Below are 26,313 nucleotides of genomic sequence, written 5' to 3'. Positions count from 1 at the left end.
AACTGAAATGGCAAAGGAGGAGATACCTGAGGAACCCAGGCCAGTACTTGGACTGCTGGTTGATGAAGCAAATGGCTTGGATTTGATAATGTCCTCCTCAACAACTTCTTTCCGCTGAAACAAAAGTATTTCTTGACAATTTTTTTGTACTTTGTCTTTTGTTTGTGTCTTGATTGTATGCGTGGTCTACCCCACTGGGGTGGAGTTTCCTCCAGAGCCGGGCGGTTTCAGGAGAAGCCTGCCCACAAGCAGACGAGGTGAGTCTGCTTCCCCTTTCCCCCAGACCGCAGTTCCCGGGGAGGCTCCGGGCTCCCCACCTGCCCCACACGCCGGGACCCCCCCCCGGCCCTTTTGGGGGGCTCTGCGGGCAACACTACTCACAGCTCGCTCCTCGTTAGTATAGTGGTGAGTATCCCCGCCTGTCACGCGGGAGACCGGGGTTCGATTCCCCGACGGGGAGAAGCGGCGGCCATTTTGTAGCCCCGTACCGGCCCCCGGGGCACTGCCCGCACTGCTCCCGGCTGCGCAGTGGGCGGTGCGGGGACGCCACCCTCAGCCGGCGGCCCCTCGGCGCCGCGCCCTGAGCGCAGGAGGAGGCGGGGTTCCCAAACGTGCGTTTTAGCAACTCGCAGCCCTGCGGTTATGGCCGTGGTGCTGCGCGTACCTGAGGAGCGGCGCGGGGGGGGCGTCGCGCCAAGGCAGGCCGGTTAGCTCAGTTGGTTAGAGCGTGGTGCTAATAACGCCAAGGTCGCGGGTTCGATCCCCGTACGGGCCAGTTCCATTTTGGTGCCTGAAGGGGGAATGCCCGGATTTTGCCGTGCCCCGCGAGCTGGTTAATTAACCAGTAGCTTTCAATTAACCGCGAGCTAGTAATTAACCAGTAATTAACTGGTTAATTAACCAGTAATTAACTGGTTAATTAACCAGTAATTAACTGGTAATTAACTGGTAATTAACTAATTAAGTAATTAACTAATTAAGTAATTAACTGGTTAATTAACCAGTAATTAACCAGTAATTAACTGGTTAATTACTAGCTAACTGCCCTGCAGAACGGGGACAGGCGTTAGGCGGCGGGAGCCCTGTAGGGAAGGGAAAGAGTGACTGGGTGGAGCAGGGCAGGAACCATCGCGCTGCGTCACGCGGAGGTGACGTCATAGAAGGCGCGGGCGGGCCCGCTGCCCCGCACACGCTCCTCGTTAGTATAGTGGTGAGTATCCCCGCCTGTCACGCGGGAGACCGGGGTTCGATTCCCCGACGGGGAGACGGCCATCGCCTTTTTCACCCCCTTGGCTTTAACGCCCCAAAAAAGGTTCGTGCCGGGGGAAGAAAGGGCGATCAGAGCAGCCTGGGTCTTTTACGGGAAGCCCGGGGCAGCGCTCAGCACCTTCCTGGCCTGTCCCAGCCCCTTCTGACAGGAGGCAGAGGGGAGGTGCTGTTGCAGCTGATCGCTGCCACGATTTCACCAGGCAGAGAAGCTTTGGACAGCTTCTCTTTAAAGCTGACAGCCAGCTCTCACCCCACGTCAGGCACAACCAGGACCCCAACCCCGAATCCCTTGTTCACTGGTCAGTCAAGTCAAGGGCACTGAGGCACATCTCACAACACTTGCTTCCCACCCCCAAATAAAAGTGTCAAAATAGACATCTTTTTCACAAGGTCCAGAAAGCAGACACTGAGGTTTAAAATCATAACAAATATTATTCTTTATTATTTTAAATTTATTCTTTAAAAAAGTATTTCTAAAATCATCCCAACATTATCCTATAGTGAGCTGTGCCATGTAGGCACGCATAATGCTTTCATTCCACTGGGGGAACACTTCACCGTAGTTTAACATTTTTTTGCAGTCAAATAAAGCTGCTGAGGAAGTTCCTAAGCATGCACACTAGCCCCGGGAGGGTATCACCAGTCCTTCACATGGCAACATCAACAGGGGATGACAACATCAGCTGATCACTCAAATAATGAGTTCACGTATTTGCAAGTTACAACAAGTCTACAACATCATTAAGGCACCCTTTAAGAGTATAAATAGCTATACTAAAATGCCATGCAGCAGCACTTCAAATGAGCTGGTTCGCAGGCATTCTTGTTCTTTCGTAATTGCTCAGTATAAGCAATCCATCTTCTTCACGATCCACGTCAGTGCACCCAGTCTTTGGGATTGCGGAGAACCTCCAGGATTTCTGCTTCCCTTGAGCTCTCCGGAGGGGTGTGCATGTACTCCCACCTGCAGGGAGAGGGGAAATGCATTCAGACTGCCCAGCTGCCTTTTCTGAGGGTACTACATGCACAGTTGATAATCTCACATCAGGTGACATAAGGCTACAAATCATTAAATTCATTAAAGACAGGTAACACAAAGATACAGCAGCTTAGTCTTTTTTTTTCCATCTTCTGAAAAGACAGGAAAAAATAACCAAAAAAAGAGAAATGCCTCCTACGTGCAGGTTTATCTCCAAACTGTTTTGCTTAACAGTCTCTTGTGACACACATGTATCATGAGATAATAGGTCAAAAAGAAACCCCAACAAAAGACAGTGAGGACATGAGGCCTAAGGGAAATTGCCAGCTTCGTATTCTATCACTTGACCCTGATGCAATGTTTTCAGCTGTCCATGGCAAGTTCTTCTAGAAACTGGACTGGAAGCACTACCAGTCCTCACTGAATCTTGATTTTAAAAACCAAGGTGATGAGAGACGACCTTTTATTGAAAAGTCAACTAAAAGAGGCATGACAGGAAGAAAAGTGTCAGCAGTCAAAGGGATGGGTACAACCTTTTTCCATTTCCTTCCCCTCTAGGAAGGACCCATTCATGCTTCTAAAGTGAGCTATTTATGCTGGTGAAAACAAAAATCAGATCATTGCAGCAATGAAATTGAGAAGTTAGGACCGTGATACAACAGAAGGTCAGGGACACATCTGGTGTTGGCAGTAGGGTGAGAATAGGACAGCCCTCACAGTTAAGGGGTAGCAAGCGACAGCTAGCTTTGCTACTGGAAGGAGGTCACTAAATTCATGATAGGGACTTGTGCTATCAGCATATCTAAAATCAACCTAAAAAGGGAAGTAAATAGTAAATGACAGAGTTAGTTGATGTTACAAGATTAAGCAAGATAATTTAAAACAAAAAGGTAGTTGAAAAACATTACTATCAAGACAAGCAACTCAACAATAACGTGGCAGGTGTAATTCAATGTTGATTGATCTAAAGTAATGCACAGAGAGGAAAAAAAAGTTACCCACACATTGAGAAACTCATTTAACTTCTATTGCCCAGACAAGATCTCGGCGTTGTAACAGTTCTATGAAAAAGCCTGCTCAAAATCAGCAAGTAGCGTATTTAGATTATGAAAATAATGAATAAAGACAACATTATGCCACTGTATGAGTCAGCAGCACACCTGCATCTTAAATATACATATGTAGCTTCTGTTGTCTGAGCCCTATTCCCAGATCAGAAAGGACAAAGAAAACGTAAGCCTAAAGTGGTAGATATGTTGAAAGGTATGGAACAGCTGCTGTACAAAGGCTAAGAAGAGGAACACTTGTCAGCCTGGAAAACAGACAATGAACAATTGAAATCTGTGAAACAAGAACTATTGTGAAGAAAAATTGGAAGAAAATCTGTTTATTCACTGATAAGTCAAATGAAGCCATCAGGTGCAAGTAGAAAACAAAGAAGCTCTTTTTCATACAGTGCACAAACTGTGGAACTCCTTGCCACAGGCTTGTAAGGTATCGCCAGAATTTCACACGGTTTCAAAGAGCTACTAAATCAGTATCTCTTGAAAGATTTTCCTGCTCCCTCTATGAGTACAAAGCATTAAAAATGACCTTTTTTTTTTTTGGTTAGAAAATATCCAGGCCACACATTAGCAGCAAATGGGTGAGTGTAGCAGAGCAGAGAAGCCTCTGCACCTATTTGGCCAGTTCTTGTATCAGGCATGAACCAACCACTGTTAAGAGACTGGACATCACAACAGGCATTTGATTTAATCCTTCAGAGTCTTTCAGTGAGAACAATGCCTACCTGCAACTCCATACACAGCTATGCCCTTACCTTGCAGTCAGTGGCAGAGACATAAGAATGCTTTCAATTCTTGATCCTGGTGTTAGTAGGCCAAACTTTGTACCTCTGTCATAAATCAAGTTGAACTCCACATACCTATGGGGAGTGAAGATACAACAGAAAAACAAGCTTATAATCAGAAGTTGCTTGTGCCTTCTTCAGCTAGCAGATGTCAAACAAAAACAGTATTTCTGCTGTGTTGGGTGTCAAATGAACCCTGTTTTGGGGCCAACTGTCTCTAGCATCTTCTGCACGGAAATGAAGATAAAGCCTTGCTACTCCACAAAGCACAGGAAGTAAGGCCTTAGCTAACAGACAAGCAGACAAACTATGCAAGGAAAGCATTCTGCATGGTGCTGTACTACCTTACTTCTCCCAGGACTCCACCCTGCTAGCAAGCTCAACACCAGGTTTAGCTTGGTTACACTGGTACTCTCATGCGATGGTGTCAAGACAAGAGTAGCCTCAAAGGAGCTGGAAGTGACCATATAAAAAACTCCCTTGTGCTGTCCTCCATGCTGAAGGTCCTTCTGAAGGACACATCAGCGGCATGGTCAGAACAAGATTTTCCTGTTTCTTGAGGAGGTCTGGAAAGCAGCAGAAGTCAGACAGCTTCAGAGTGCTGGCTGGGACTTGTAAGTCCCAGAATGGACATTTTCCTGCCCTCAGCATGCAGACAGAGCAGTGACAATTCCGTAGGGTTTATATTAACAACCAGTACTGAGGTATTAATACTTAACAGAGGAACAGGAAGGAAGGAGCTATTTCTTACTGGCAGAAACGAGAGCTTTGCCTAGCTCAACCTGCAAACAGGTCCAGAGCAACAAGCAGCCTGAGCCAGTCCCAGCTGCAGCTTAAGGAACCTATTCCCTCTTAAAACATCACCAGGCTTGCTAAATCCCATCAACAGAATGTATCCTGAAAGTCCTGCACTCCCAGGAACAGTTCTAGCCAATTAAGCACGTATGCTTATTTGACTAACTGCCGCAGGCCAGTGATCTAAACTTGAATGCTTATGTCCTCTCTATGCCACTTTCACAGGTTTCTTTGCAGAAAAGGCAGCAAGACTCCTCATTTTTGCACAGAGCACACGTATTCTCATCCCTCTACCTGCTCAGACAATCACAGGACAGAGACAAGAGTATGTACCAATGTACTTAACCTTTTGCAGCATTAACAATCATTCCGAGTAATAAGCATCCTCAAGAGTCTACATTAAAGACTTTGGACCATTCCAGAAAAATAAAACCTCTATTTATCTTTACTCCTTTACAAAGAGTTCACAGCATACTTACTTCAATGCCAAGAAAAATATCAGAATAAACATGTAAGAACCTGAAAGCCCTCTTGCGTACAAATATTTGTCGACTTGCTGGGGTTTAGCTTCATTACTGAATAGTGTGCATGACTCCCTCACCCTTACGCTCCTCGTGACAGGGCAGTCCTATATCCCGTATCACTGGGCTGCAGGAGAGGGCGGGATTCAGGACACCATGCATGCACCCCTTTGCTTGTTACACAGCTTCTCTTTTTTTTTTTCTTCCTTGAAGGTGTCAGAGAAACTGTAGCATTTCGTAGGGGTTGCTTGTGCTGCTGCACATGGGAGAGTTGCGGATACATACGAGGGTGTGCCAGTACCTTCTGCATCCTCCCTGGCAAGCCAGCACTGGATATCAAAAATAGTTCTGTACACAGAAGTGTTGCAACCCTCTGGTAAGCTTTTGAGCACTTGTGCAAACTTAACTGACACTGTGACAGAATATAAAACACACTTCAGGACATAAACCTCACAACCATGAAGAACTAGCTCATTTTATTCTCGCCAGTCTCATCCACCTCCCAGGTATTCTTTTGCTCCTTCAGTACTCACCGTCCTCTCCGAAGCTGCTGCCATTGCTTCTCCTCTGGTGTGAAGGAGTCATGGCAGTGCTTCTTCACAATGGGAATGTAACAAGGCACAATGGCTTTGGCACAACTCTGCACAAACTGAAAAACTTCCTCCTTCGAAGGAGAGTCCACATCATCAAAGAATATGCCTCCAATCCCTCTTCGCTCACCACGGTGCTTGATAAAGAAGTAGTCATCACACCTAAAGGGGCAGCAGACAGTTAGTAATATGGCCCACAATATTAAAAGAAACAAACACTACTCCAAACAGCTACACGGCACAGGATGGCAGTGGTGAAATAGCAATGAAAAGTCAATTCCTACAGTGCTGGCTGCACCACCGTTTCACCGCCTGCTGAGAGCAGGACTGTACAACACCACACGGAATGCGCTCCCGCATTCACACACAGTAAAAGCTCAGATTAAGTGGTCACCGCAAAGCTATGTATCATTGCACAGTCATGGAACGTGGAACACTCAAAGACCGTGGCAGATGTTTCCATATGGAGTGATCCAATCCACATTCTCTACCTATGAGGGACACTTGATTTCAAAATTCACCCTAAGAGCTCTTTCTCTGTTTCATTCACAGAGTTACATACAGATCCCAGATTATTTGTACAGCTTTCAGACAAATGTGAAATAAACTTGAAAGTGGATCTCTTTATTCTTTTTGCCATTCTTGTGAAAAAAATGATTTTCGGCATCGAAACTAAAAGAATTGACAAACCCAAGACTGGATATGAAGGCTGTTGTCACTTAAAAGGACGGGGAAAAAAAGTGAGGCAGCCTTCTTTGGAAAAAGACTTTGTAATAGTTAAATGTGGAAGACGGAGTCATTCTAGCAGTGACTGTTCTTGGCTCATTTTCAAGTTCATGAAAGAATAAGTGCAGTTTATCCTACAATGAGGTGGGAATTAATCTATTTTGTATTTACTGGAGTGCGTAGGTATGCAATTACTATAAATCACCTGATTCATTGTATCCACACCCAACTTACAGTTGCATGCTTGGGCAACCATGCCCTGCAAGCCTTCATGTGGGGCAGAAATGGAAGCAGAAACCACCAACAGCAAGGAGATCCTGCCTGCCTTTAAGACTAGCATGCCATACATGTGTCGATCCACAATCACTGTTACCAAAGTTTTAAAGCCAGATCAGGAAGGCAGCGTGGTAAACATAACAAGAGCTTTTCTGTTTGAGAGAAGTGGAACAAGGGCGACGCAGAGGAGATTCACACCACTCCACCATTGAGAACCACATGCCCCTACACAGCTGCTGTTTACAGCAAACGTTTATGCTGGGATTAGGAACAGTGTCTGTCTACAGGATACAATTAGTCCTCCTTTGACTTGCCCTCAGACTAAGAACAGATGTCTGTCTCTCTGATCCCCTGCATCTGGCATCGCTAGCTTACTTTCCCTGCACACAACCTGACCATTAAGGCACGCACTCTGAACCAGCACACAAAAAGATTCCTTAGAGAGCCAGACTGTAGTCTTAAGGTTTTAAGACGTGCTTCTCTACATGAAGCGGTTCACACCCAAACTGCAACACCCACTTTATCTCCTGTCCTCAGACAAGACGTGGTAGCTTACAAAAGGCTAACCCTCCCTTCTGGATACCATAGCTTGTAGCAGATAGGATTATCAGAAACAGAGCAGCAAGCCCTCACTGAGTAGTGAAAGATCCCATCAACTGCATCTCTCAGCTCAAGAACGTTCAAAATTCACATCTTTAGAGAATATGCTGTTGAACACTCAGTGAATGTGTCACTTGAAACAAAACTGCAGCTCCATCAAAATTATGAAACTTCTACATTAAAGAAAAGCTTCTTTACCTACCTGGCCAAAAAAAAAAAAAGAAGGACACGCTGAAGGCAGAATAACTGCATTGGAGTTTTCAAAACTGCAGCAATGGCCAAACAGCATCTCTCAGGCCTCCATAAATAACAGACTGCTGTAGACTACATTTTATCCCAATACACATCTACTGATTTTCATTAGGGTCTGCTGATACTTATCAAAAGGCCGAACGGAACATACTTTTCCTAGAATGCATTTAACTGGCAGTCTCCAACACCATCTTCTGTTCCCACAAAAGGGATCCAAGCACATCACTCCCCACATACCATTTCTTGTATTTTGGATACAGCTTCGGATCGTGCTTGTCACAAGCTTCTTTCAGAGTCTTGTGAAAATGTACAGCATCTTCTTCGTTCAAGTAAGTTGGAGTGAGGTCAGTTCCACCACCAAACCACCACTGTTTAGTGCCTAGAGGAGAGAGGCAAACAACATTTTTTTATTTTTAAAAAATTGCCAAACAGAAATACATTGCTAGTGGTTCACCAAGAACTAAGAACTACTTGAATAATACAAAATAAAATCATCATTCAGTGGTATCCCTAAACAATCATGACAAATTTGAGTTCAAGGTAATGCAACAACCAAGAAAACACGAAACAAATTTCACAACAGTGAAAACTATTTGTTGGATATTTTGGACATGTTACTCTACCAGATGCCACAAAGTATCAATTTCACAAGATGGGCCGTCAATTCCTACTGTCATAGTTACACCTTATACAAGACAAGGAAACTGCAACTTCATGGATACTTCAACTATCTAGAAACATGACTGCATGCCAAAGAAAGGAAATATCGTTAATAACTCCAGGGTAACTAATTGGTTAGAAGTGATCCTTAATACTCTGACAAAATAATTCAAAGAAAAATCTCTCTGAGCCTTGACATACAAATGGCCTCTCAGTGCTAAAGTACCTAGCCTTGAAGCCTGCCTTTGACAGTAGCACATGGCAGAAACTCGGGGGGGGGGGGGGGGGGGAAACTAACACAGAGAGTGATGTTTCTGACAGTACATCCTCCCAGCTTCTGAGACAAAGGTTGCGTACCCTGACCAGAATGCTTATCGGTCCTTCAGACCTTTCCCCTATTGAAAGATGCAATTCTAAAATTTAATGTTTTACATATATTTATGACCTCCTACACATTAACATAACTCTGAAACCCCAGTGTATTCTGCAAAAAGTAAGTTGCAAACACCTTTATTCATGAAGATGTATGAATTACACTGACTTTACAAATGCATAATCCAAGGCCCAGAGATTAAGAAATGTGGTGCTATACAACACATTATTGGCATACCTGGGAACAAAACTGGACTAGTTCTTAACCTCTTATCCTAGCCACGCACTCACACTTTCCTCATGCAGAGTCACACGTCATACATGTTACAATGGCTAATAATTCTTACCGTCTGCTTCTTCAATTTCAAAGTATCTGTAGTTGAAGTGCATAGTTGGAACATGAGGATTCTTTGGATGGATAACAGAGCTTACACCCATGGCACAAAAAGGCAGTTTTCCTAGGTAAAAAGATGCACAGAAAAGAAGTCTTCAGCTTGTCAAATAACTTGATTTGTTATCATGTAAGGAACATCACTATTTATACTTAGTTTCCAAGCTATTGGTCCACTACGAGGCAATTTATCGTGTTGGGTAACAATAATTATTAATGTTAAATTTACTTATCTACAATTTTTATGCACCTAAGTGACTTTTCTGCGTTTGTCCTAAAAATACAACAAAAAGGTAGCGTTGGAGCACCCCTTAGATGATGGCCACTGAAAACGCGAGGCACTGCTCCAGCTTTCCACCATCCCGTCCTCAGAACTACCGTTTGCTGTAGAACTGCCACCGAATCCTCTTTAGCCTTCACTTCGTTTTGGTTTTCTCTCTCCACCTCTACAAGAAGTAACTCCTGCGCCGTTTGGCTGCTGAGCTGCAGCATCTTTCTTGAGGAACAACCCTGTGACTTCCACGAGCCAGGCAGGCAACAAGCACCAGGGCCCGACTTTGCTCTCCCACCGCCCCCACAGGAAGCCCCGGCTAAGCGGCCCCTTACCGTCCGCAGAGGCCTTCAGAGACTTGCCCCTGCTCCTCATCTGCCGCGCCGCCTCCTCGGAGAGCTGCCCGAACACCACCGACACGTTGACGCCCGCCTTCTCGAAGACCTCGCCGTCCTGCAGCACGCAGCTGATGCCGCCTCCGCCTGCCAACGCCAGCACCCCGCCGCTGGGTCACCGAGGGACGGGAGCCCCCCGCCAGGGCCGCAGCCCCCCGCCCGGCCGCCCCCCGGGGGGGCTCCCCCCGTCCGTCCCCCCGCACCTTCCTTCCTCTCCCAGGTGTCCACGGCGAAGGCGGCGCCGGGGTCCACGGCCGCCAGGGCGCGGCACACCTCGGCCTGCGTCTCCATGATGAGCAGCTCCATGCGGCTCCGCAGCTCCCGCCGCCGCCGCCGCAGCTCCCGCAGCCCGCTGACGGGCGGCGCCATGAACCGCCGCCGCAGCCGCTCCTCCTCCTCGTCCTCCTCCTCGCCCGCCGCCACGGCGGCCCGCCGCCGCCACAGCCCCAAACCCAAGCCCAGCCCGCCCAGCGCCCCCGCCAGCGCCCAACGCTGCCCGCCCCGGCCTGCCGGGACCCCCGGCGGCGCGGAGCCCAGCGACCGGCGGGCCAGGGCGGGCGGAGCCCGGACAGCGCGGGCGGCCCCGCGGAGCAGCTGCGCCGCCGCCGCCATGACGGGCACCTGCGGCGTACTGCCGGGGCGGGGAGCGGGGCGGGGCGAAATGGCGGGCGGGCGGAGCAGGGCAGGGCCGTGCGGCTCGTATGGGCTGTGTTTATTTATGGGTGAAGAGGACCCGGGAAGCACAGCCTTTTTTTTTTTTCTTCTTCTTCTTGTTCTTCTTCTTCTTCTTCTTCTTCTTCTCCTCCTCCTCCTCCTCCTCCCCCCCGTTGTTTCTTCTGCTAGCTTGTGGTTTATTTCACTCGGGAGAAGGGCTAAGAGGGGCGAAGTGGCATCACTACACGGCATTCAAGCCTTGCAGCTCGTCTGGTACAAAGCAGGGAGTTGACTCTGTTGTCCTTCCTCACGTTGTCCTTCCTCATATAAAACATTCCGACGTGTTAGGATCGAATAACGTGGTTTTGGCGATACAGCTGCTTCGAGGCTGTAGAGCAGCTGTGTGAGTAGGGGCCTGAACAGGTTCAGGCATGGCCAGAGCAGGTAAATGCAGATGCATCATTTCTGCAGTGGAGCTGCTAGGCTGTGTGTGACACGGCTGGTTTTCATGCTCACACAGCCGAGTCTGTTAGCACCAATGTGTGAGACTGCCGGTGTAGAGCAATGAGACTGTTTCCCACAGATTTCACAAGGCACGTGCTTACACTTTTTTTTTTCTCTCTGAAGTTGAAGCACTGGTTGGTTTTTTGTTTTTGTTTTTACTAATAAGAGTAGTAAGAAATCAACACTGAGTCAGATGTTGAAAGGTACTACGCACCACCAATTTACAGTTCAGTTTGGTTTTCTCGGTGCTGATGTTGTCACCAGATCTGTTAAACTGATCTTCTATTTTCTCAGCTGCCTTGAAGTCAGCTATATCAGCTATGAGACAGTACAATGAAGGACTAGCACAATGACCAAAAACTTTAGCAAACAAGTAAAGCTGCGTTTTTGCTCAGGCAAACATGTAAGTGACAGTGCAGCCACGGGTGATGGTACTGTGCTGAACTGAGCTATGAGAGTTTTCTTTCAAACTAAGCAGCGGATTTACTAACATTTTTTAAATTAAGTTTATTGCTTTCGAACAAGTAATGATATTTATTAAAACTCATCAGTTAAGGACTCCTATCAGGGTTAGACTGAGAATAATAACAATTACCTCAAAAGCCTAACCTGCAAGGTTTGTACTCTGGTATGGGACAGTTCTGGAAACAGGCAACTGCTGGTATTTCAGGACTGTTTTACACCTGTAGTATCCAAGAAGAAGGCAAGGAGTCTTGTCCCTAGTATGGATCAGGGCTTCCTTACCTAGTTCTTTCCATTGTAGAGTGGTGGGGAGGAGACGTTCTGGGTAAAGTGATAACAGCTTAGGCAGTTTCATCATTTCTGATCTGATTCTGCTCTTTGTCAGCAGAGGTTGCTGTGAAGCTGCTGTAGCTCTACAAATGAAAAGGGAAGGAGACCTCTGAGCTGGACAATCTCTTCTACCATCAGCTGTGGAGGATGGGGTCTTTTTAAGGTGCCAGGTTGAGCCAGCAGACCTGAACCACTGGCAGCAGGAATGAGGGAGGTGTCCTTTGTTTGCAGGAGAGATCTGAGGCTGAAGGAGAAGGGCACTGCCATGTTATGAACTGTGGTAAGCCTGCTTAATTCAGCTGCACTAAGCAGCTCTTTGTACACTTCTTTATCCAGGGAGGGCTGTGATAGCTTACTTTCATTTTGAATCGCATCCAGTGGATTTACTTAAACATTTTCATGATAAACAGTGTTCATTATGTCTGCTTTCATGCTGTTTACTGTGGTAAAGCTGTGCTCTTTTAGTGCGATTCTTAGACACGGCTATAATGGAAAAAAATAATTAAACGTTGATGCCAAAGGACATGTAAAGTTCATTCATACTGATGAGAATTTCACAGAATCACAGAATGGCTGAAGTTGGAAAGGACCTCCACAGATCACCTAGTCCAATGGCCCTGCTCAAGCAGGGTCACCTAGAGCATGTTACACGGGATCGCATCGAGATGGGTTTTGAATATCTCCAAAGGAGACTCCACAACTTCTCTGGGCAGCCTGTTCCAGTGCTCTGTCACCCAAACCACAAAGAAGTTCTTCCTCAAATGGTGATGAAATCTTCCGTGGTTCAATTTATACCTATTACCCCTTGTCCTATCACTGGCCATCACTGAGGAAAGTTTGGCCCCATGCTCTTTACGTTATCCCCTCAGGTATTTATAGAGGTTGATAAGATCCCCTCTCAATCTCCTCTTTTCTAGGCTAAACAGTCACTATTTTTTTACTAAAAAAATCACTTTTTTGTGTTGTAGGTTGAGTACAAATTTTGATAACATCAGGTAATTCAGGCTGGACAGGACCTCTGGAAGTCTTTAGACCAGCTCCTGGAGCTTATGGCTTCCCAGATGGATAAGGTTACTCAGGGCCTTCCTTATCCATCTGCATTTGGAAAACCATCAAGGTGGGGGTTCCACGTTATGCCTGGGTCTTGCCCCAACACTGCACTACTCTCATGAGGAAGAATTTTTCCTCATATCTAGTGAGAATTTCCTTTGCTGCAACCACATTGGTCAGCATCATGCACTTGCTGCTGAATCTTAAAAGTGTGATATCTTTACAGGCTGCTTTTCTAGGGCTGGTTGCTGGAGCTTGGTTAGGCTGCACTCTCTGGTAGAGGTGAAGTGGACTGACAGTGTAAAAGTGATACTTCCACCATTTATGTGCTGAATCCTCTCATCCTTAGAAATCTGTGAGGTCCTTCTCCATAACAGCAGTTTAAGGTTGAAACTTTAGGCAAATCCCATGTACTTTCCTTTTGTAGCCATTGGGAAGGTACAATGGCAGCTTGCACAGGAATGGTTATTTGTGGTCTTGGTTATAAGTGTACAACCAAATTGTGCCAGGCAGTTAAAACAGCATTATTGAGGGTAGCTCAAGCTTTTTCAGTATTTGAATTAATGTGCCTCACCACATTATTTCAGCTTACCTCACTCTACAGTACTGAGAAGGGTAGCACAATGCTACAGTGATAAGACCCTAGAAAAAATAGCTTACAATTTGATCTGCATTTTCAGTGCATACTGTTGGTATGAAGCTTGAGGACTTTGAGCTTTCGTGTGTGCTGTTGAATTTCTGTGTTCTTTTGGTTCTTGTGGAAATGCAGACTGAGGAAGAAAAAAAAAGGCGCTCTGAGCTTGGATCAAAGACAAAAAGAAAACCTGGAATTGGTTCTTCCATTTGCTTAATTAAAAATTGAATCTGCAGAAATATACCTTACCCTTTTTTAGTGGGCTAGGTGAAATTCCGAGGTCTCAACTTCCCTATGAGGTCTTTGTGTCAGCTTTAAAAGACTGACTGAAATTTTACAAGGCAAGATGACTGTGAATATTGTGTTATTCAGAGGGTCATCCATTTTGATGCTTTTCATACATGAATGTAATGTGGTACTGAGGATTATGTGGGGTTTTGTTTTCAGAGAGAGTGACACTATTTAGAGTAGCCAAAATCTCTACTGATGCAAACCAGTACGATTCTAGAGAAGGCTATAAGGCTGCAGGCTTAGAGAGTTGAAGAACTGAACTCAACTACATTTTTATTCTTTTCCAAAGACAGAAAGACTATTGCTAATTTTCTTATTTTTCTTTTTTTTTTTTTTTTTAACACCTGTACTTTAAAAAGAGCTCTGAAGTATTTCTGTTGCATGTATTTAGGTGCTGTCTGTGTTGTTTTTCTATTTTAGAAGAATTTATGCACAAATAGAGTATTAACAAAAGACCGTGAGACACTAAATGGTCTAAGATAGTGAAGCATGATCAGGTCTGATTCAGACTGAGGCTGTTTGATACTTGTATTTTGAGCACTGAATTAATGCAGTTGCTTATCAGAAAACTGGAAGAAACTTTTTTTTTTTTTGAGAACAGAAAAAATCCCTTTCAGTTTGTCATTTCTATTGCTTCTAAAGCTAAAGGAGCCAATCTCATCCAGCTTACTGTATTACCCCGAGCTTTGATTGTGACTTCTATGTGCTGATGTGAACTTCAAAATTGAAAAAGTGCTCTTGTTTAACAGAGGTCAGCTTAAAGGTCTTGCATGACGGTATAAGCTGAATAAAGTTATTTTTTCTGTATGTGTCAGAGAGAGAAGTAAAAGCTTTGGGGGTTGAGCTGAAACAGCAGGTGATGCAAAGCTTATAAGAGAAAGATGATAACCTTCCCTTCTGTATCTGTGATCTCAGTAATTTGTCTGTGTGGTAGGTCCATACTAACTTTCCCCTTTCCCTTTCTCCCTTTCTTTCCTTTCCTTTCTCCCTTGAGTTCAGTAAGGCCATTGATTCTAAGGGTGTCAGAGAGCACTAATCACGTGAAATAATATACTTCTGCTTCTCCTGAGAACGCATTTGCCCTTAACCTTTTGCAAAAAGCATGCATGAATCATGCAGAGTCATAATGGAGGTACTTTAATTTTTTATGGTAAAAGTGTGTGTCTTGAGAAACTTCTGAACTTCTGTTCATTTGGAAAAATGAGATAAGGTCATCTGCTGAAGAACACAGAGAAACAGCCAGCAAAATGATACAGTCGGGTTCATAATTCACCCACTATTGTTTAGTCCCCAGAGTGTGGGCAAAACCTCATGCTGCTGAATGATTTATCTTTGCATCTGCTAAAGTATTTGTAGTGAGACAGTAATGTAACAGAGCTATAACAGAAGCAGAGTGCCACAGGAGTTCCCACCCGTTTTGTCTCTTTAAGGAGCAGAGATGCGAACATGCCAGAGCTCTAGGAGCTTTTGCCACCCCAAACATGACAGGAGGATAGATGATTAGGAGGAACACCTCCAAGTCTTGAGAATGGGGGAGAATGAGTGTGTTGAAAGGCTGCCAGAAGGAGAGTGCCTGCTGCCTATTTCTAGGGAGAAATTATAAAAGGGAAAGGCAAGAGGAAAGAGTGTGTCCCACATGCTAAAATCTCTTTCTGTGACTGTGGTAACCTCAGAAGCTTGGGTTAAAAGATCTGAAGTGCTGTCTTCTTATCTTGTGTGTCTAAAACCTTTTGTGGTATAAAGCATGGTGTCAGGCTGAAAGCCATGAAATTAGGTTCTAGTTCTTCTATTATCAACTGGACAAAATCATATTTAGACCAGTAACTTTTCATAATTCTTCACATTCCTTTTGTACAGTTTGCTGCGGTTTTCAAGATTTTTACACCAGTCTTTCACAGTCTGCGCTTGCTGATTATATCAATAGATGTCTCTTCTAAATCCTCGTTCAACCTCCCTTGAGGATTTTCTGAAGATAAAAAATCATCTGGCAAGGAGTTCTGTAGGACTGTAGGGTGTCTTTATAACCCAACTTCTCTTAGGTTCATTGATGGCTCCTCTCTGTTGAATACCTAAAGAGACAGTGAAATTCCTCTCCATGCCATCAGGCCTTCCTAAGGTATCTGTTCACCAGGATACAGAATCCTAGCCTACTGGTTCGTTTTATGGTGACCGCTGTCGCTGTATGCAAAGTATTTGTTGGGAACACTTTACTTACCTGTGAAATGCATGCATTTCTCAAATGAAACACTGTAGGTCTTCATCAGCAGATTAGTGAATTTCTAAATGAACCCACTGGCTTGGGCAGCATTTTCTTCTCTCAGAACTCTGAGAAACAAAGAACAATGTTTTGTTATTGTCTGTTTTTGAGTGTGCTGTGAAAAAGTCCATTAATAAGTGTCTTAAAACTCTGATTTTAGACTTACCAAAGAGGAATCACCACCAGCTGCATAACACACTTCACTTCCTTTGTTGCCAACGGTTTTTTAATCTTTCATTTTACAGTGGTCTAGATCTGTGGACTGGGCAATATTAACGAAGCAGAAAAACTATTGCTAGTGACAAAGCTGGGGAGTGCAGAGGCAGGTCTGTAGGCAGGGATACTAGGGACTGGGTTACATTAGAGAAGTGAAGGAGCCTGCCCTGTGGATGAATGTAGGTAGTGTACTTTCAGGGAGAGTGGACAGCAAAGACAGAGCTGAAGCTTTTTGGGGCAGTTTGTGACAGTTTGGAAACCACTAATGTTTTTTAAAAGTTAGTTTTCCCAAGTGAGCTGAACTCCAGGTGAGCCCTGCTGGTTATGATGTGGCTTGCACAGACCAAAATGGATTTGAGGAGCAGGCCAGCATACTGAAGGCCACAGAACTGACCTTTACTGGTACTAGTGTTTTCCAACAGCTTGCTCTGTATGACCTCTAATCAAGAGATCTCAAAAATTCTGACAAGGTATAGGACTTTGTAGGGCAGCTGTACCATCTCAGCATCAGACTTCCTTTCTTGTCTATTTATATAACTCAGCCTTCTTGCCAGAGCATGTTTTGTCATGACTTCTGTGACATTTCATTGTCTTTTCAACTTTTAAGTGAAACAAAGTGTCCCAGACAATAGTGGATTTCAGTACTGTATTATCTTCCCCTTTTGGGTACTTCTTCAGTTTCATTCCTTTTTAAATGCAATAAAACCCAGAGCCCTGTCCTGATGCCTTCCCTCCCCCATTCTTGAAAGTCCCTAGCTGGGCTATCACATGCTCATCACCGGTTTTCCCCAAAGGCCCTTTTTTCTGTGGAAACACAGTACTTAGTGTTGTCATCCCGAGTCTTCTTTTACACAGAAGAGCGGTTTCTGCTCTTACTTGTGGAAAACTCCCGCAAAGTTTCCTCTCCCAAAAATGTTATACCTTTTTTCTCTTCCAGATGTCCTCATTTTCCCTTAATGTGAGATACCAACCAGTCACAGAAGCATTGTGCCTGCTTTCTTGAGAAACAGAATTTCTCCCCCTAAATTTTGTAATAAGAAGCCTTGGAAAAGTTCTCATGTTTTCACCTGTTTATAAAATGAAGTTGTAAGAGAATGGCTTTTATTTTTAAAACCAGGGTCCATGGGACATAGAGCCATACCTGCCTTTCCTGCTTCTTAAGATAGGCTGTCACTTAGGTTATAAAATTGAGTAGCATGGTATCAAAATGCATTTAAAAAGTTGTCTTTAATCCATCATTAGTATTTTTACAGTCTGTTTCTTAAACAGCTAAGAGGCTACATCTATATAATGGAGTAAGTAGAGGATATAGGCATATCGCACTTGTTGAATATTCATTCACCTGCTTCACCCTGGTATCACTGTGACCCGCTATCGTTGTGATCCATTTCTTATTTTGTATTTAGGTGCTAGTTTTAAAGAAAGTGATATTAGATTTACAATAAGAAGTTTGCAGCAATGTTAACCTATCCTAGAAGTGTACATCAGGTCCTGTGAGCTTGTGGAGCAGTAGTTAAATCATCCAATATAACAGAAAAGTGAGTTATTTTTATTGCTGCTATGGCATTTCTCTAGGTAATAGAAAATAGAAAAGGTTCTAGAAAATAGGCAAGGTTCTTAAGCTCTTGTAATTTTTAAATCGACCAATTTCGTGCAATCAGTGTACATACTTTCTTTAACTCTGTTATTTCAATTGCACTCTCGTAAAAGACAAATGGCTTTTAAACAGTTCAACAATTTTATATGCTTTGATATATTTTAATATGTTTCAACTTTTGCTTAAAACATATAATTTTGCTTTCTCGTATAATTTTTTGATAAGTTATCTCTAACTCAGATAACAAGTTACAGGTTGCATTCAAACAGTTTAACGTGTTTGATTGACATTTTGGATCTTGAAAAATGTCTGAGCTAACATTTTTCCAGGCCATCCTGGAAGTACTGGGAAGTAAAGTCTAACATCTGTCATTCATTAGCTTGAGCAGTTTTGTTTTGTTTTGTTTTTTAAGTATAAAACACTGGGCTTATTATGCAAAGGAAATCTACTAGATCTCTGAGTACTTTGTTCATTATTTAGTAAGTTCAGAAAGTGTTAGATTCAATATATTTTTTTTCTGAAAGATTTCCCTGTGATTTGTGGCTATAGTGACTGCAAAAGATGAAACTTAGGTTCTTTGGTTTGTCTCTGCATCTCCTTTTGTACCTCTAAATCCCGCCAGAGGGTGGTAGGACAGATAGTGGTTCTACTGCTGATGACCTGGTATTCAACATATGCCCCAGAGACGTGTTAGGGAAGGAGTGTTCTCTCACAGTACCAGAAGCCAGAGTGCCTATTGAAATTGCCAGGCAGCAGGCTTAAATCAAGGAAAAGCAAGTAAGCAAGTTGTTTTTCCACAGTCCAGTGGAAATGAACAGCGAGACTGAGGGTCTCAGGGTGTTACTGAGGCTAGGAGTGCAAGTGGTCTCAGTAAAGTAACTGAATAAAATCACGGAATGGCTTTTAAATGCACAGATGTGAAACCAGCCTCCAAGTCTTGCTGTCCCTGAACAGCAAGTTACCAGATCTCACTAGGGTATATTAGAGGAAAAGTCAGTCTTGCCCTATGTTGTAATCTTTCCCAAAGTACCCATTATTGGTCACTGTCAGAGAAAGGAGCTTGGCTTTTTACAGATTTGATCTGATTCACTTCAGCTGTCCTTATGTTGTTGACCCCTTACATTTGCGAAATGGAAGCAAAAAGTAAAAATCATGTCCTCCGCCTCACCACAACCTGTTCTCACTTTGTTAATATGCAAGGTTAACGAGCATAAACACATCTGCTTGACTTAAACATGTTCTCTAGATTAAGAGCAGGAGTACATTAGATCCAGAGATCTAGTTTTGTAATTTAATATTCTGATAATGGACTAATGGTCTGAGAAGCAAAAGTAAAACAGCATCAAGTTATTCTTAATTCTGCTGTATCCTTATTTGGTTAGTTTACAAATTTTCAGTAACAGCAAGAAAAATGCAAGCTTCTAGTTCAGTCCAATGCCAAGAATGTAATCCACAGTTTGTCCTTAATCCCTTGAGGATCATCTCAAATGTTTCCAGTGCTTTTGGCAGGAATATTAAATTACAAAACCTAGGATACTTGCCAGAAACAGGAAAAAAAAAAAAAAAGGTTCACAGTAAAAGCAGTGCCCCTGTTCTGTGTTTCTGCAGGAGAAAAATGACATGGCAATAAGAATCACTGGTTTGAAAAAAAAAATGTAAAGGGCAATTTCTCATAAAGGTCGTAAGACAATCTATTCCATTTAATTTGCAGTACTAAAATATTCGTGGTTCAGTGTCTGGAGACAGTTCAAAGCAACTATCTTGTTAGTATATTGAGCTTTTCTTTTATGGAGTTGAAAGTAGTTAACTATCTCTTTTCCAACTCAGGCTGGAACCTGGGCCCCAGATTCTGACTTTTGTTTTATCTGTGTGTGGTTGGGAGAAGCTCACAGAGCCTGATGCGTTTACTTCTGATTCACTCTGATACAACCAAGGCCAGCAATCAAAGAGTGCCGGTTTTGTTAAAGTTACCGTTAGAAGTTGTCAACTAAAATAAATCATCAACTATATAAAATGTTCCAAGGAGAGGAGGGGGTTGGAGAACTGTAAAGTCTTTTTGTATGTATGTCAAACCTTCTTTGAAGATTACGTGAAAATCTGTGCTTGTTTTCTATGTCCAGGTGAAAGTCCTGTTTGTCTTTCAAGGGTGAATCTGTAGTTGTTTCTCATAAAATTGTTACACTAGGATACTTTCATGGGTATAAATTCTCCATTAGAGAAAAGGACAAATTATAAACTGGTTATTTAATTGATATTGAAAATTTTCTTCTTACATCAGACAAGTTTATTGACTCTTTTTCCTTCTTTCTTTCTGCTCTCTGTCCCACATATCTGCATTTCTTGGGTCTGTAGAGGAGTTTCTGACATTCTCATCCCTTCTAGGGAATACTGTTGTTGCTTCTGCAAGACAAAGAAATACCCGTGATTTATTTAGTAATACATTTGATGCTATGATAATACAAACAAAACTAACATAGTTACATAAAGCTGATGGAAGTATTTTATTGCCACAGAGTTTAGCACCAATCCCAAAAAAATCTTTATAGAAGGTACTGTACTTTGCTGATGCCTCCCAGCAATTGTCATAACTTTAGGCACAAACATCACAGAAACAGTCTTTTTTTTTTTTTTTTTTTTGGTCAACAATGGAGTGACTGAAAAACACTTCCCTCCTTCATACGATGCAGTTGTGCTTTTCTGCAGAGGCAGGAAAGGGTGGAGAGGAGGAAGTTGCTTTCATGCTCATCTTTCTTGGCTTTTCGTGATCTGGGAGACATTTACAGTTGCCAGCTGGGACATACCTGTGCCTGTATTGTGTTACCTGCTAAGGATGATTGACTTTTTTAGGATGCTTAAAAGACTCATTTATGCTGTTGCATATGCACTAGATTCGTCAGAAGACACGTCGTGTATCATGTATGCATTTGCAGCTACAAACAGAAAGTTGGGCACATTTTCCACTTGTAACTCAAATTTTGATAAACCTAAATACAGGACAGCATTTATCTTGTTATCTTGATTCTGTCTGCAGATCCTTTAAGATGAAAGAGTTTGAAGGAATGCTGGAACTAGAAAAAAGGTGACAGACAGATCAGTTGTGTGGAGGACCAATGTACAATGCATATCTGTTTTGTGAAATGGACAGATAAAGGCTCTTGTAGGCTTTTGGGTATAAATCTCATTAAATCCACCCACACACTTCTTTCAGAGGAAGATGGAGATATATTCAGGCAGATGTCACCAGCTTTGAAGACATTGCTTAAAGAAATTTAAGTTGTTTTAAAGCAACTTTTTAAGTTGTTTACAGCAAAAGAATGGCACTGCTTTCCAAACATAAGCAACTCTTCCTTTTAGTTATAAAACACTAGTTACTTTCATCAAGCAAAACCATAAGATACATTTTTCTTGTTAACCGTATACCTAATAACATATTTTTTCTGTTGAAGATCAACTTGACCTTTGGTTAAAACGGTACCTCAGGGTAACTATTTAGTGTGTTAAGAAGTGGCAATGCAGTAGCATTGGCAGAAATAAGAAAATTGAGGCTTCCCTTTTGTTAGTGTAAAAAATTTATATGACTAACAGCCCAGTCAGATAATTCCACAAAGCAGTTATTTTATTTGTGACCTCCATTCTTAAAACTTGGATGCTTAACTTAAAGTATATGAAAGCAAGTCCTACACATTTGCTGAAAGTGTATACCTTTCAAAGAATCTTTGGCAAGGCATTTATACCCGCATGTAAACTCCAGTTCTTTAATTCCCATGTTTGCTGAGTACCTATGAAGGATTATTGACTACAGAGGACAGTCATTCCATATCTTTAGGCCTGTACTGCAAACAGTGTGGTGTTGGCATTGTAATCTGAGCGATTAAAATGGATAAATAATTGAATGCATGGAATACCTGAGGCTAAAATAGACCCACTAAGCATCCTAAACAGATAGCTTCGCTGAAATCAGAAGCAAAATACCCAGTATTCAAACAAGAAATGCTAGCTTCTTGTCTGCATGATATATCCAAGTTAAAAATTAAAGAAAATCAAACCTTGGACCACAATCTCAGGTAGGATTAGAGTCCCAAATGAGAAGAAGGAAGGAAAGAATGATACAATCCAATAACTGAATTCAAAGCCTCCAGTAGGTTTCAGACTCAGCATGGAAACATCCAGGGAGAGAGGAGCCCAAACTTGTTTTTGCAATAAAAAATAAAGGGGCGAACCTTACAGAAGAAAAGGAGTGATGACGTAGCTGATTTGTTTGTGTTAAACTGGTCTTTCAACTGAGCAGAAGACCTAGCTGACTTCAGTGGAGTTTTGCCAAAATAGAACCATGTTAGGCACAGAATAGGATTTCAGAACTTCAGGTTCATTGATGTACTTTATAGCCCCTGGGAAATTGTTTTAATCACCTGTTTCCCTTAGGAAGTGTCCCTATAATGGTATGCTATGATTCTTAATTCATGTTGTGTAGATTTGGTAAAGAACATTCCTTCCCCTAAACTTTCAGCATAGTCTCGCATTGCTTAGTGCTGACGTGAAATAAAATATCAGCAGTTCAGGACTCACACTGCTTTTTTGGGGAGGGCGGGAGGAGGGGGGTTGTTGATGTTTACTGTTGTTTTATTATAACAGCCATGATAGTACATGAAGTGCTTTAGTTCAGAAAAAAAAAATGGTCACTCAATTATTTTTTTTATTAACATTCTTGGGGCATATCAGTCAGATCATACTAACTGTAAAACCTTAAGCGATGAGCAATGAACCCTGAGGAGAACCTAGGCGAATCCTGCTTTGCATAGCATTCTAATGTGGAGAAGCATGACAAGCAACATTTTCAGAAGGTTTGCTGGTGCTGTGATCTTCAATATCTGGGGGATTTGCTATGTGCTAGGCCCTAGTAAAACAGCTTAGTTTTCTGTTGGCAGATGTTATGCCTTTAAAAAAGCAATGCCAACTAGAAATGCTGACCACAAGCTCTTAGAATTTGTTCACTTCTTGAGCCTCGCCTTAAAGGATGCTGAGGACTTGCAGCCCTGGTTCTTACTGCTGAGAGCTACTTCCCCTTGGGACTTTTTAAAAAACTATCATGAGTTTCAAGCTGAGTGTCCAAAAATGAGCTTTCTCGGTGCTCAGCCTATCTTCCTGCTTGGCTTTTATGCACCATGTAACATTAAAAGGGTCTGGATCTGTGTGTCCTCTGCAGCCTCCTACTGCCATGTATTACACGAAAGTGCTGGAAGGTACAATCTTTTCACATAATTCTCTTAAAATTATATTGCCTGTTAAGTAAAATATTAACTTGTGCACGGAGATTATCAGCAAAGCAGAAAGAAGGATAATGAGGTGCATCATTGCCCAAACCATCCATTTGAAGATGATGCCAAAGTCACAAGATTTGTTTAAAGTACGTAATAATTTGGGGTTCTTCTCTATTTGCCTTTCTGTCTAGGAATTAAAATTTTTCAGCTTTAGATCTTTAACCAGGCTGATGAAAGATTACTTTTATCAAGGGAGTTAAAGGTCATGTGCAGTCATCTGATTGCACGAGTTAGCCTTCAGAAATACCAGCATTGCATGATTTAGCAATATGGTGTAGCGCTGTTTTTCTTTTGTATTGCTTTTCAGCACCAGGGAAAGAATATATTTCTAATAATTCTTCGTAAGAAAATGAGAAAAAAAAATTGTTGCTGTATCTTCAAGGAATGATAATGATTCTTCTTTCTAGCCATAGGGAGATCGCATTTTACAGCATGAGGGTGGTAAGATGTTTCTTTAAGCAACAAGTTCTGTGCAAATGAAAGCTGCTTTAATGAAATCACACTTTTCTTTGGGGGACTATATGTATGTCAAGGCAGGGCTCACAAAATACCAGCCATGATTCAGGCATTCTCATGACACTGGAAGAAAGAAAGTGAATGTCACTGACGACCGTAAAGAACTACAGTATGTGAACATCTTCTTTTGAATCTAATCTTAATGGTTCATCCTTCCTCTGTGAGGGACGACATTCATGACTTTAAAAATGGGGTCATTACTGTGTGAACTGATTCCTGGAATCTCTTTGGTGGCCTCAGTGTAGCCTAATAGCCACACATTCCTTAGCAGTGAAATGCAAAACCTCTGTCAACCTCTACTCTCAACTGGAGTTTACTGAAGAGAACTGGCAGTTAGCATGCGTAGACCTTGCACCAGGTCTATTACCTTTCATGCCAGTGGCCACATGAAGATCTCAGTTCAAGACTGGGATTTGGAGGCATGTGAACCTTACTTATGTGGGGACAGAGCATTATGACTCTATCTGTGCTTCATTTCCATCCACTAGTGTGCAGATTAAATCAAGTCAGATTATATTGGATTAATTAGACTAATATACCTTAATTTATTTCTCCTGACTGAAGTGAAATTTGTATGTCTATGTCATCTGTCACTTCTCATTGTTGCCCAAGGACTCTAAGATACATTTATACACCAGAAATTGGCATGTGATGAGCTTCTGTTGGCATTCAGATAAAGTAGCAGTGAAAACAAAGCAATTCCAGGTGGAACTTGGTTTGAGGCTCTTCTACTTAACTGTGGTTTTCTCTATAAGCTTAAGAGTGGCAGCCAGTGCAATTTACTCTGGCCTGATGTCTCTCTTAACATGACTTAAGATTTCCCCTTAGTTTGGGGGTTTGCATGTTGTGTTTTTTGTTTGTTTGTTTTTCTTTGTTTTTTTTTTTTTGAAGGGTACATTAAAAAGTCTAAATTGCTTTGATTCCGTATAGACGAAATGAAAGAAGTAGTAATGAGAAAAGCAGCTAAGAAGATGAATAAGGCTACAGTTCTGTGGATAGGAAGACTTGAAGTAGGGGTGACATGACTTTCTCTGGGTCCCATCAGGGCCCCCTGCAAGGCAGGGATTAGAAGACAAGATCTCCTGGCCAGTTTTCACAGTTGACTCATATGTTGGTATAAGTCAGGAAAATATGCAAGGGAGGGACAGGGGAGGCTGCTTTACTCTTGGACATGTGTGACTATTTCACAACAAATCTGTGGTTGTGTCTTCAAGTTTTCAGATATGTAGAGCTCAATTATCCCTTTTGGTAAGCAGAATTCAGATCCAAGCCCAAGGACATACACACTCCTAGGCATATCCCAATCTTGAACCATTCATTGATATAAGATGTTAGAACACATAAGCAATCTGAAGTCACACAGGGGCCTTACTCACTGCTGAGACCATGTGGCATAGTCTGTTTGCTGCAAATGAAAGAGGAAGGAATCAAGATAGCCATAATATTTCTAATGACGGTAGAAAACAACCTATATCCTGGGTAAAATTTTCACAAGTGAAAAGTGAATTGCTTAAGAGTGTAACTTGGATTAACAGTTCTGACCCTCCCTGGTAATCATTTAAATGCTGATTTTATTCTTTTTCTATCCACTCAGGGAGCAAGTATTATTATCAGAGAAATTTTGGATTGTCTTGTCATTTTATTCTCTTCAGTTCAGTCTTACTGTTCTAATACATCTTCAGTTTATGCACATCTCCGTACTCTTTATCATCTCTTTTTCTTCCTTTCCTGTCTCTTCCTATCATTTTTTTCCAACTCGCCTCAATTCACTCCATGCTTTCTAGTCTCCTACCTGATCAGTTTTCTACTTAGTGTAACTAACCCTAGTACGTTGGTATGTACTACATAAATGTGATCATAGCACAGTACAGGGTGATAGGTGAACTGGTATGGTATGATAGAGAAACTGTAGGATCATGTCCTACACATTATTTTTGTCCCATAGGTATTTGTTATAAAACTGTGAGTTGTTGAGTGGAAAACTACATTAACCCAGACATGTTGAACTCACTCAGTTGTTCCTTTCCTTTGAACTCTGCCATTATTCATTTTTTATCAACTCCAGACAGAACGGAAAGTGCCAAGACCCAAAGTGCCAAGACCCAAAGGAAACATCATTAAATATTTTTACCTGCAGTTTGGCTGATACAGTACAGGAAGTGCTTAACTCCAATGAATAAATTTACACAAAAGCAGTCCTTACCAAGCAGTGTTAGTCTTGGAATATAAGAGTTCTTATGCTCTTTAAGTCTGTTCATTCTACCTTGTCATCTCCAGACCATTGCCACATGCACACTAATTAAAAAAGTCTTCTGAGAGAATTGTTTTATCTGCATTTTCCAGGAGAAATCCTGTGTCAGGGTCCTACTTAAGCAATGTAGGACTGAAAATCACAGAGGAAGATAATAAAGACTGTTGCATCAGTTTGACTCAGTTTACTTCAATCAGTGCAGATACCTTTTGTGGGCTCTTTCCTAAGTCGTATTGTAAATAGCTGAACCTAATTCAATCTGTTATCTATTGTTAAATAAGTTTCAG

At 42.4% G+C, this 26,313-nt stretch overlaps 3 protein-coding genes and 2 long non-coding RNA genes across 7 annotated transcripts in view; 2 read left to right on the top strand and 3 right to left on the bottom strand.

The window, feature by feature from the left end:
- The window catches only part of LOC308182060, a 606-nt gene extending 108 nt beyond the window's left edge, over positions 1-498 (bottom strand). Inside the window, exons 1-2 of the long non-coding RNA XR_013941649.1 lie at positions 382-498; positions 1-238 (exon numbers count right to left, since the gene is read on the bottom strand). The exon at positions 1-238 is cut by the window's left edge and continues 108 nt beyond it. This is a non-coding gene — a long non-coding RNA (uncharacterized lncRNA). The remainder of the gene's footprint in view (positions 239-381) is intronic.
- Positions 499-789: 291 nt separating this feature from the next.
- LOC308182072 lies at positions 790-1,874 on the top strand. The gene is made up of 2 exons (XR_013941655.1): positions 790-903; positions 1,038-1,874. It is a non-coding gene; the product is annotated as an uncharacterized lncRNA (long non-coding RNA).
- On the bottom strand, positions 1,682-10,621 carry CPOX (coproporphyrinogen oxidase). The gene is made up of 7 exons (XM_080565620.1): positions 10,150-10,621; positions 9,887-10,033; positions 9,237-9,347; positions 8,095-8,236; positions 5,947-6,165; positions 4,068-4,172; positions 1,682-2,233 (listed from the first exon to the last, which is right to left on the bottom strand). The coding sequence occupies exons 1-7, from the start codon at positions 10,556-10,558 to the stop codon at positions 2,146-2,148; spliced, it is 1,221 nt and encodes a 406-aa protein (XP_080421746.1). The 5' UTR covers positions 10,559-10,621; the 3' UTR covers positions 1,682-2,145.
- Positions 10,622-12,038: 1,417 nt separating this feature from the next.
- The window catches only part of ST3GAL6 (ST3 beta-galactoside alpha-2,3-sialyltransferase 6), a 72,578-nt gene continuing 58,303 nt past the window's right edge, over positions 12,039-26,313 (top strand). For both annotated transcript variants that reach the window (XM_080565634.1, XM_080565648.1), the window contains exon 1: positions 12,039-12,176. The gene's annotated coding sequence lies outside the window, so the exon portion shown is untranslated. The remainder of the gene's footprint in view (positions 12,177-26,313) is intronic.
- The window catches only part of LOC308181997 (uncharacterized protein), a 32,295-nt gene continuing 18,152 nt past the window's right edge, over positions 12,171-26,313 (bottom strand). Inside the window, exons 6-7 of one of the 2 annotated variants that reach the window (XM_080565943.1) lie at positions 20,215-20,341; positions 12,171-16,196 (exon numbers count right to left, since the gene is read on the bottom strand). In XM_080565943.1, coding sequence (XP_080422069.1) covers positions 20,216-20,341 — 126 coding nt within the window. In that variant the 3' untranslated portion in view covers positions 12,171-16,196; position 20,215. Of the gene's footprint in view, positions 20,342-26,313 lie in introns of both variants that reach the window. The other variant, XM_080565945.1, reaches the window with a different exon arrangement.

This window comes from Anser brachyrhynchus, assembly GCF_964034855.1.
Source record: "Anser brachyrhynchus genome assembly, chromosome: 1".
Taxonomy (NCBI): Eukaryota; Metazoa; Chordata; class Aves; order Anseriformes; family Anatidae; genus Anser; species Anser brachyrhynchus.
Note: the sequence above shows the minus strand (reverse complement) of the source record. Positions and strands in the feature narration are given on the sequence as shown.